The 12,016-nt window shown below is 34.1% G+C and overlaps 1 protein-coding gene across 1 annotated transcript; it reads right to left on the bottom strand.

The window, feature by feature from the left end:
- Positions 1-10,527: 10,527 nt before the first annotated feature.
- LOC138909242 (uncharacterized mitochondrial protein AtMg00810-like) lies at positions 10,528-10,893 on the bottom strand. Its single transcript, XM_070200428.1, has one exon. The coding sequence runs from the start codon at positions 10,891-10,893 to the stop codon at positions 10,528-10,530; it is 366 nt and encodes a 121-aa protein (XP_070056529.1).
- Between the last annotated feature and the right edge of the window lie 1,123 nt (positions 10,894-12,016).

Below are 12,016 nucleotides of genomic sequence, written 5' to 3'. Positions count from 1 at the left end.
CTTGGACCCGAGTTTTGACTGGGCGGGCGCGGGGTTGACTTTTGTTTACTTTTTAGAAATTGTATAAAGATCATAGCTTTGTTAATTAAAATTATTTTCTCTTGCACTGTTTGATTTATATAAGTTGTCTTTGGCTAGATTGAGCCAAGCTGAGGTAAATTTGTAAAAGAAAAGCAAATTTGAGTATTGATTTGGCCAAATTGCTATTGTTTGCTACATGTGGGGGTGATGCATACACTACTAAAAATTTAGTTTTAGCGACGGACAAATTCTGTAACTAAATAGAAATATCCGTCGCTAATCTCATTTAGCAACGGATTAGCGACAGATTATCAAAAAATTCTGCTAGCTACGGGCGATTTAACGACAGATTAGTGACGACTTTCGTAGCTAATTTCAGTTTTTTTTTGTAGTGATATATGAGGTGACAAACGTATATACATGTGCCAGGGTTAATCATGCTCGGGGGTAAATTATACAATTAATCGTGCCTTGTAGAATTACGTGATCTTCTTGTTTCATGTCTTACTTGACTTCTAGATTACTAAGAATATGAAAATAAATGCTAGAAACCAAGATTTAGCTTATTATAACTTGATTAAAATTTTACGGATTTTTGTAAAACTATTGATATATTTAATTCGGTCATCACTATGCTTAATCACTAATACATCGCTACAACCGTTATTCTTGAGATATTGGTTCTATACTTGAGTTGAAGATTATTTTGAGACTTGTTGAAATACTTTAGCAATAAGGTTCTCGAGGTTTACTAAATTGTTATTGACTTGAAAGTTGTGATTGATGTTCATATGGAATATTCATTTAATTACTCTCCTTGATGTTATTCATGCTTCCTACCTTGCTTGTCATTGATATACATATGCTTGGTGAGGAAGAGTGCAAAGCACGAAGGCTGATGCTGTGCCATTGCATATATATTATCATGTGGGAAAGAGTGTAAAGCACGAAGGGTGATTCTGTATTATTTTATTTACATTATCATGTGCGGATGAAAGTAAAAGCACGAAGGGTGATGCTGTGCTATTTTATTTACATTATCATGTGAGGATGAAAGTAAAAGCACGAAGGGTGATGCCGTGCCATTTAATTTACATTTTCATGTGAGGATGAAATTAAAAGCACAAAGGGTGATGTTGTACCATTTTATTTATATTATCATGTGAGGACGAGAATAAAAGCACAAAGGGTGATGTCGTACTATTTCATTTACAATATCATATTTTTATATTATCATGTGTTCATGGAACGAAGGGTATTTTCGTGCAGGCGAGGACGAGGGACATGCATTATGTTGTGATATCTTTTCCTGTTGTATACATTCTTGCCTTTATCTTGAGTTGTTATTGTTGCACCTATGTTTTATAGGTGACATGTTGTTGTTATTCTATCTTTTTCCTCTATCTTAATTGTTGTTGTGTTGTCCATGCATTCTATCTGTTTAACTTGCAAATGTCATGCTTTCCTTCTTTTTGTTACACCTACATCCATGTCATTTCTCATTTGTTGCACTTTCATATAAGCTTTATATCATGTTAAAAATTGTATAAAGATCATAGCTTTGTTAATTGAAATTGTTTTCTCTTGCATCGTTTGGTGTATTTAAGTCATCTTTGGCTAGATTGAGCCGAGCGGAGGTGAATTTGTAAAGGAAAAGCTAATTTGAGTATTGATTTTGTCGAATTGAAGTAAGTGTCTTGCCTAACTTTATTGGGAGGATTTTTCCTACAAATTGATATTGTTTGCTACATGCGGGGGTGTTGCATATATGAGATGACGAGCGTATATGCATGTGCCAGAGTTAATCATGCTTGGGGGTAAATTATATGATTAATTGTGCCTTGTAGACTTACGTGACTTTCTTGTTTCATTTCTTACTTGACTTCTAGATTACTATGAATATGAAATTAAATGCTAGAAACTAAGATTTAGCTTATTATAACTTAATTAAAATTTGATGGATTTTTGTGAAACTATTGATGTGTTTAATTCGGTCATCACTATGCTTAATTATTAATGCATCGCTACGACCGTTATTCTTGAGATATTGGTTCTATACTTGAGTTGATGATCATTTTGAGACTTGTTGAAATACTTGAATAATAAGGTTCTTGAGGTTTACTAAACCGTTAGTGGCTTGAAAGTTGTGATTAATGTTTATGTGAAATATTCGTTTAATCACTCTCCTTGATGTTATTCATGCTTCCTACCTTGCTTGTCATTATTATACATATGCTTGATGAGGAAGAGTACAAACATGAAGGATGATGCTGTACCATTGAATATACATTATTGTAGACATATAATTTTTGACTTTCTCTGAAATTTTGCACCAAGGGGTGTGACAATTATCATGTGAGGAAGAGTGTAAATCACGAAGGGTGATGTCTTGCCATTTCATTTACATTATCATGTGAGGATGAAAGTAAAAGCACAAAGGGTGATGTCGTGCCATTTCATTTACAGTATCATGTGACGATGAAAGTAAGATCTCAAAGGGTGATGCCGTGTCATTTTACTTACATTATCATGTGAGGATGAGAGTAAAAGCGCGAAGGGTGATGCCGTGCCATTTCATTTACATTATCATGTGAGGATGAAAGTAAAAGCACAAAGGGTGATGTCGTGCCATTTCATTTACATTATCATGTGACGATGAAAGTAAGATCTCAAAGGGTGATGCCGTGCCATTTTACTTACATTATCATGTGAGGATGAGAGTAAAAGTGCGAAGGCTGATGCCGTGCCATTTCATTTACAATATCATGTTTTATATTATCATGTGTTCATCACACGAAGGGTATTTCCGTGCAAGCGAGGACGAGGAATATGCATTATGTTGTGATATCATTTCTTTGTGTATACATTCATGCTTTTATCATGAGTTGTTACTATTGCACCTATGTTTTCTAGGTGACATGTCGTTGCTATTCTCTCTTTATCCTCTATCTTAATTGTTGTTGTGTTGTCCATACCTTCTATCTGCTTAACTTGCAAATGTCATGCGTTCCTTCTTGTTGTTACACCTACATCCATGTCGTTTCTCAATTTTTGCACTTTCGTATAAGCTTTCTATTATGTTAGTTATTCATGTCTTCTACTTATTAGCTCATAAAGATTATGCTTTCCCTCTTGTTGGTTATGTCTACTCCTAGGCCTTCTACCATGCTAGTTAGTGAAATTTATATTCTTCTTTCCTAATTGTTGTCATTACTTCTATGCCTTCTACCTAGTCTGTTATCGTAGTCCATATATACTGCCTTGTTCGTTATTGCTATCTGTATATTTTTCACTCTGTCATTACTGTTATTGGTATTTCTCTCACCCGTTTGGTACTGTTATACATATATTTGGTGAGGAAGAGATAAATGCACGAAGAGTATTGCCGTGCCATTTGACTTTGATATCTTGAGTACATTTCTCACACTATGAGAGTTATGGTTTACTACCGTGGTTTTTTGGTTATCACTATAAGGAAAGGATTGGTCATGATATTGAGGAATATTAATCGTGATTTCTTCTAGTAATCATTTACTGCTTCGCACATTCGTTTCTTGTACTCTTTTCAGTTATGTTGTAGTATTGTTCCATTTCTAGTCTACTCCACATGTTATATCAGTGAGTATCTTTTAAGTAAAATAACTCGTCACTACTTCACAGAGGTTAGTCAAGATACTTACTGAGTACACGAGGTCGGTTGTACTCATACTACACTTCTGCACCTTCCGTGCAGATCTTGGAGCGAAGCTGTGGTGGATGACGGGAGTTGACTCTGGAGACGTTCGTGCCTTATGGGTGTGGCTACCATTTGTCCCTGGGTAGTTTTAGAGTCTAATCCTGTTACGTATTCCAAACATAAGTTGTATTAATTCATATTAGTTTTTATAATAATCCAGTCTTAGTAGCTCATGACTTATACTACTAGTCCCGGAATATTGTATGGAATCTAGATATATCATTTGTTGGTCACCTGTATTATACTAGAGTTGTGTTAACTATTAATTGACCGACTTAACGGGTTGGGTTATGTACCATCACGACTAGTGAATTTTGGGCTGTGACACTAACTTTGCTTTAAAAATCAAACTCCTCCCATTAACTTTGAACAATAGTCATTTTTCCTCCTTTATCCTGCACAATGCCTTTTTACCCATGAATTTTCAATTCCCTCCCCTATATAATACTTTTTTATTCTATGATATTTTTATGGTTTTATCTTTAATTAAAATTATGTTATACCTTATTATAAATAAATTTTAAAATATAAATCTAGAAATTAGTTCATTAATGGTAATCAAAATCCAAAAATCTATATCTACAATAGAGAATAAGAGAGATAGATAACGGGCAAAAGAAGTAAGAGTATTCAATTGAATCCCCTCGCCAGAAAATTAGACTGCGCAAATAGGACAAAAGTAAACTTTTTAGTTATATATAAAATTTTGAATCCCTTTGACATAAAAAGATGATATTAAAGTGGTATAGAGATTCAAAAGTTATTTTAGCTCACTAGTTCAAATCGTAGTAAATTTTTCTGCGGTATTTTTCAATCCTCTTATATGAATTTTTGGCTCCGCCAATAAGAAAATATAACTTAAATATATAGCCAATACGCATTACATTAAAATAGCAATCATAAAGATAACGATAAATTTATAATATTTATAGAAGGATTATTCTACTTATAATTTTAATGAACTTAAATTATAATTTATAATAGGTGTTACATAATTTAAATTATAGCTAAAACCATAAAAAATATCATATAATAAAAAAGTATTAAATGGAGGAGGAAATTGAAAATTCAAGGGCAAAAAAGGTATTGTATAGGAAAAAGGGAGGGGGAATGACTATTGTTCAAAGTTGGGAGGGGATTTGATTTTTAACGCAAAGTTAGGGGACGTAAATGATTTTCGCCGAAAATCAAATCAAACAAACATAAAATCAAAATTTTAAATTCTTTGGAAGTTTTTTTCCTTCAATTTTTATGAGTTTCCCAAGGTAGGTTGTGCTTTTGTCATGGTATATTGATGAATAATAGGGATATATTCGGTCGGTTCTAAGTTAATACAATTTGCTGTTTTGAATTTTTATTTGTAAATAGCCAAACAGTTTGACTAACTGAAATTGGTCTGATTTGTTAAATATTATCTCTCTTGATTCACACTATTGAGTAAAGTTTTTAGGAAAAGCAAATGTCAAGAAAAAAAAAAAGCCTATCAAACAGATAACTTGGTGATAAAAAGCATAGCTCAATTTGGACAAATCTGTTAGATAGCTTATCTTTATAAGTTTAATCTCTTTGTCCATATGTTTTATTGCAAAATAACAACAACGATGATGCCTCCATTCCAAACAAATTGGAGTCAAATATATGAATTCTAACGGAACAGGGGGATACAACCTCATTGTTTCGCACAATGCAGCATGTAAATAAATCGCTTTTTCTAACTCTTCTGCCGTAAAAAGCTTCCATTTTTCAACTTCTTCGACAGGGATGATTGCCCTAAGTTCTTCCCTTATATTCTTTTCAACCTCAGGATGTGTGAAAACTAGCCAAATAAACCAAGTAAGGCAGGAGTTAACTCCATCACGTCCTGCAAACAAGAAGTTAAATATTGTATATCCCTCAAAAATTTATTATCACACTTCAATCGGAAGGGTTGGAAACATTCCGAGAAATGGATAATTTCTTGGTAGGCCATTTTTGTTATCTCCTATAGCCCAGAATACAAGAAAGAAAAAGATTGCTATAAAAACTTCAAGGTACCCTATAGAGGCTAATAGAGAACTGAAAGCCATTTCTTTCATAATGTGTATTCTTGTTGGAGCTTTTTACTTGATGCTTTTTATATAGACAACCCTCTTATTCTGTGGGGGGGGGGGGGGGGGGGGGAGGGGGAAATCAGAAGTAACTTGATTTATAACCGAAAAATAGCTACAGATAGAAATTTAGCCATTTTTTGATTTAAAGATAAAATCTGAACAAAAATACTCTTATAATTCGAAAAACTTTGAGCATAATACGTTGGAGTTCGAATATTTTACATATGACATTTTAGCATAATGTGCTGGAGTTCCAACATAATCCATAACCCAACATATTATGCTGCAACTTTCCGTGTTTAAGCTAGGGTATTTTTTGTCCAGATTTTATCTCTGCATAAAATAATGACTATTTCCCAATGACTTTGCAAATGCTGATTATTTTTTTATTACCGGTCGGTAAACTGACCAGCTCATGCTATTTTCTCGGTATAATATAAGGTTTCAAGATAGGAATATGTGCATAATCACGGGGTTTCGGATCAATAGCAAGAATCATTATATTATTTTTCTTGCTTATATTTGCTGAAAATAGAATAGTCACTCAAAAGACAGTTCTACTGCATTATATAAAGATGACCTAATACTGTAAAATTTTTAGACTGTCAATGGATATTAGGACAAAAAATACTAATCTCACTTTTGTAAAAAGGTTACCTGTAAATTTCTTTTGGGTGACAAGATTGTGTATATAAGTTAAACTTATGTATCAGTTGTAGCCAAGATCTTCTACGCTACAAAACTATGAAATTTGTGAAAAGTATTCTTTTGGCAACAAATATCTGTGGTTAAGAACCATCTCAGTGCCAAAAATTCTTTAAAAAAAAGTTTCCAGCTTGCGATTTACTGGACTATCTTTGGAATCCAACAAAGTTGAAAATATAAATTTTCCAAATCTTCAAAATTTATTAGTAGTTCGTTTTTTAAGCTAGTTTCTTTACTGGAAGACAACCAAAAACGTTTAGAAAAAGCAACAATGTCAGTGTTTTGCACTTTGCCCTCAGTTTACTCATGTCTTCTGATTGACTGGTTCTGGTTTAGGAAAACATAAAATTTACTATAAGATAACTTTTGAGCATAAATTTGATTGAAACTTGATTTTTTTTTCTTTTAAAGTTATTTTAAAAATTAAATTTTGAAAGTTAAAGTTGTTTGAAGATGCATTTCATTTGAAAAAGAACTTAAATTTTTGTGAGTGGAAGAAAATTTCTTCCACCCAAAAATTACCCTAAAGCAAGATTTTGAGAATTTGAAAAAGTTCGTCAAATGTTTTTCAAAAACTGATCATTTTCTACTAACAAACAAAGTTTTCAAAACAATTGAAAAAAGGTTGCCAAAATCTATGGCTAAAAGGGAGCTTGCCTTCCTTGTCCTCGACACATACATTAATGTTACTCCCTCCGTTTCAAATTAGACGAGGTATTTTCCTTTTTAGTTTGTTTCAAAATAAATGACACATTTTTAAATTTGGAAATAATTCAACTTTAAACTCTTCACTTTACCAAATTTATCCTTAATGAGAAGCTTTTATAATCACACAAATCTTATGGCCCCACAAAGCTTACCCCTTAAACTTTTAAAACCATTAAGTTTCAAAAGTTTTTTTTTAAAATTCCGTGCCAAGTCAAACTATCTCGAGAGAGTATTTTATTTGTGTCCCTTATGCAACGACGTCGTGAGCGATACATACATTAATGTTACTTTATTTGTGTCCCTTATGCAACGACGTCGTGAGCTACACGTGGATACCTCAAGCAACTTTGATTATAAGTTATCCACTAACAAGGAAATACCGTTGGAGGAATGAGATTACTTCACTCCTAATTAGGGATTTCGGGTTCGATTTTTAAATTTAAAAAAATTCCTAGTAAAGAGCGTTCTCTTTAACGAGTCCGTGAATCCAAGTAATTCGGACCAATGGGTTCTGATACCGAATACTTTCAAGAAAAAAGATTATAAGTTGTCCTGTAATTATACCCCAGCTTAAAATATTTGACCAATTCTCTTACTATATATGATTGGCGTTTTAGACAATTTTATTTTCACGTACCATTCCTGTTCCTTTTCATTTCATTTTCATCTCACCTGGCCAGTTAAGCTGAACTACTTCGATAGCTAAAGCAACTTGATTAGAGGTTTCCCTAATTGTACCCCAGCAAAACACCTTACAATTTCTCAACAAAACACCTTACAATTTCTCAACAAAACACCTTACAATTAGCTTATTAGACAATTTGATTTTCTCTTACTCGCAGGTGCCTTTTCATCTCTTCTATATATTTTTCATTCACGCGCAGTATGGTAAAGGGCGGTCTGGTGCACAAGGCATCCCAGATTCATACATAGTCTGGGAAAAGGTTGTGCCTCAAGGGTGTTAGATCTACGTTTATTTTAATGATGCAAAATAACACATCTTTTATGTGCAAAAATACTCCTGAAGCAATGGAAAGGAAGTATCAAATATTAGAGACGAAAAAGGAAGGAGTAGCGAAAATTCGAAGGGAAAATCAATCAAGGATTTGGTAGCAGATTAATGGAGGATACTATAAGAAGGACCTAAATTAAAGGAAGTCAAGATTGCGAAACTATGCACCGAAGATTCCTCCATTAAAGTAAGACAATTAAAAGTCGGAATCAATGGATCTGATTTGATTTATCAAATAACGGAAAGATTTGCTTAGCAAAGGAAAAGTCCAATCAAGACCACAAGTCAAGGCAAATCAACAAAAGTAACATCTTATTCTTGGAAAGAATCACTCTACGATTTCTTTCTAGGATCAACTCTCTTGGGTTTGCAATCTCTCAAGACTCACGTCAATCAAGAGACAAGAAGACCTCATGGAGTACATATATATTTCGGTACCAATCTTGAAGATACATACTTTGTTCATACCAACTTCGTACTCTTTGTTCTACTCTAAACAAGCATTGTAATCTTAACAATATTTACTGTGTAATCAGTAGAGAGAAGAAAGAGAGAAAAACATTGGTGAGGTATTGTATCGAAAATATCACGAACGTACTTAGATTAAAAAGTGAGTTGGTGTTCGGAGATAACATCAACACAATTGTACGAAATTATATCAAGGAGCTTTGAAGAGAGGATACCCTTGCAATCCGAGGGGACTGGAGTAGAATTCACATTGAATCCGAACCAGTATAAAAATTAGGGTGTCTTTAATTCCTGCACTTTACTTCTGCTTTCAGTTATATTCTGTCTTGACTTTCAGTCGACTAATTGGTACACTGTCAACTACTTAGGATACAAAAAGAAAAATCGACAATTCATCCTCCCTCCCCCTCTTGAACTTTCAAAGGGGTATGATGTAGACAACGTACCCTAATGTAAATATTAGTGGATGCTTCCACGACTCGAACCCCTGACCTAGGTCACACGGAGACAACTTTACGGTTGCTTTAAGGCTTCATTCATTAAGGGTATACATGATTCACTTTGAGTCATGTGACAACATTATTTAAACATGAAATACAACTAGCGTTAAAGGATATTCAAGCAGATCGACAAAAAAACTTTAATATACAGATAAGGTAAAAAAACAAAAGATGAGCAGAAGGAGAAACATTTAAGTACAATGCTCACCTCTTCGTGACCCTAATTTTAAAGTCATGTTTCATGTAGAGGATGATTGAGAAATTGGTGTAAATAACATGACCTTTCACTATTTCAATTTGGTAATTATGGATGATAGTGGCGGCTACAATTTTCATTTATGTAAAATCCACTTCTTTGTTGGGAAATTAAATATATCCCGTCCAGGAATAATATTCACGGCAAATAATAATAACACAAGAGAATAACAATAACACTAAATTTTTTAACGGGGTAAAATACAATATCCGAGCGGAGCAATATTACCACTATAATATTACAACTTAGTAGTGTCAAGAAACTACTACAACTTCGAAAGAAATAACACTCTTTATTTTAAAACACCTCACTACAATAATGCTGCCACTCACTATTTATCTCACAGACAACAATCTGTGGATTACTCTCAAAGCTTTATTTTCTACTTAGCTTCTCTTTATTTTTGGTGTTTTAAATGAGGCAACATCCTCCCTTATTTATAGTTGAACGAATGCTCACCAAAAACCTATTTTGTTGCCTACTTGCCAATATTGGTTACAACCGTCCAAGTTTACAGCAACCTACTCTTCTTTATTTCAATCAATCAAATCTCTTTCTTTTCTAACAGCCTACTCTTCTTTATTTCAACCAATCACATCTCTTTCTTTTCTTTTTCCTTTTTCCTAATTGTTTATTTTATTTAAGAACGGGTCCCACAAATCTCTCCCTTAATTTTAAATTTTCTTGGTCATTCCAAGTCTTGATCTCAACCTCTGAAAATCTTCGAACTTGAGAGGCTTTGTGAAGATATCTGCAGCCTGATCATGATACTTCACATATTTGAGCTTGACTTCCTTCTTGGCAATGCATTCTCTGATGAAGTGATACCTTGTATCTATATGCTTGCTTCGATCATGATACACCGGATTCTTTGTGAGTGCTTGTGCAGATTTGTTATTAACACAAATCTATGTAGCTTCAATTTGTGGCAAATTGAGCTCCTTCAATAATCTTCTTAGCCAAATAGTATGACAGGTACATGATGTTGCTGCTATATATTCGGCTTCACAAGTCGAGAGAGTAACAATTGATTATTTCTTTAAAGTCCAAGAAATAACAGAGTCACCAAAGAAAAATACAAAGCCAGTTGTGCTTTTTCTATCATCAATATCTCCCGCATAATCACTATCACAAAATTCCATAAGGTTGAAATCACTAGAAGAAGAATAAAATAGCTCAAAGTCAATCGTACCTTTTAGGTAATGAAGAATTCTTCTAGTGACTTTCAAATGAGTGGAAGTAGGAGCTTCCATGAAGTGTCTTACTACTCCAACTGCAAAGAGTATATATGGCCTGGTACAAGTCAAGTACCTCAAACTTCCCACAATACTTTTGAAAAATGTAGGATTCACTTTTTCTCCTTCATCAAACTTGGACAATTTTGTCCTACTCTCCATCGGTGTGTTCATGGGGTTGCAATCGAGCATGTTGAACTTCTTCAATATCTCTTTTGTATAGCTTTCTTAAGAGATAAAAATTCCTTCCTCTATCTGCTTCACTTCTAGGCCCAAGTAGTATGACATGAGCCCTACGTCTGTCATCTCGAACTCACGAGACATATCTTTCTTAAAAGCTTCAAAAAAACTTGGGTTATTACACGTAAAAATGAGATCATCAACATAAAGACAAACAAGTAAGATATCTCCATTAGTATGAACTTTAAGGTAAAGAGCATATTCATGGAGACAACGAGTAAACCCATTGTCTTGAAAATACTTGTCGATACAACTATTCCATGCTCGTGGGGCTTGCTTTAATCCATATAAAGCTTTCTTCAACTACAACACTTTATCTTCATGGTTTTTGACCACAAAGCCTAATGATTGTTCAATATAGACTTCTTCTTCAAGATAGCCATTCAAAAAGGCTGACTTGACGTCTAGTTGATGGATCTTCCACTTCATTTGCGCTGCCAAAGAGATTAGCAAATGAATCGTTTCTATGCGGGCAACAGGTGCATAAACTTCTTCATAGTCAATGCTTTGCCTTTGCTTGTAGCCGTTAGCCACAAGTCGTGCCTAGTATCTCTCCACATCTCCATCAACATTCTTTTTTGTCTTGTATACCCATTTTACTCCAATTGCACGATGACCCTTGGGAAGAGTTGTTAAATCCCAAGTGTTGTTCTTCTCTATTGACTCGATCTCCTCCTCCACGGCTTGTCTCCACCTTTTATCTGTAACAACTTCATCAAAGTTCATTGGTTCACTATCAGTAAAGAGACAATATAAAAAATTAAAATTAGTAACTTCTTCTGTGCCATCATAGAGCTCTTGAATGCTCCTTGTCCTTTGCGGTTGCTCGTTTGAACTTTGATGAGAAGAAGGAGATGCAACATTGGTTGGAGAAGGAGGTGGAGTTGTATCCTGCACAAGTTCCACGGTATCTGGTTCTTCTTCATCTCCAAAGTATGGAAGAAAATCATATGAAGTTTCTTCCCGAGCTTCCCAATTTCATGCCAATTCTTCATCAAATTCAACATCATAACACACCACCATCTTGCTGCTACTTGGGTTGTAT

Source organism: Nicotiana tomentosiformis, chromosome 4, assembly GCF_000390325.3.
Source record: "Nicotiana tomentosiformis chromosome 4, ASM39032v3, whole genome shotgun sequence".
Lineage (NCBI taxonomy): Eukaryota > Viridiplantae > Streptophyta > Magnoliopsida > Solanales > Solanaceae > Nicotiana > Nicotiana tomentosiformis.
The sequence above is the reverse complement of the archived record's forward strand: the minus strand, read 5'-3'. Positions and strand labels throughout refer to the sequence as shown.

Excerpts from the sequence above, each read along its gene's own strand:
- LOC138909242 (XM_070200428.1), bottom strand. The coding sequence starts at position 10,893 with ATGGAGAGTAGGACAAAATTGTCCAAGTTTGATGAAGGAGAAAAAGTG.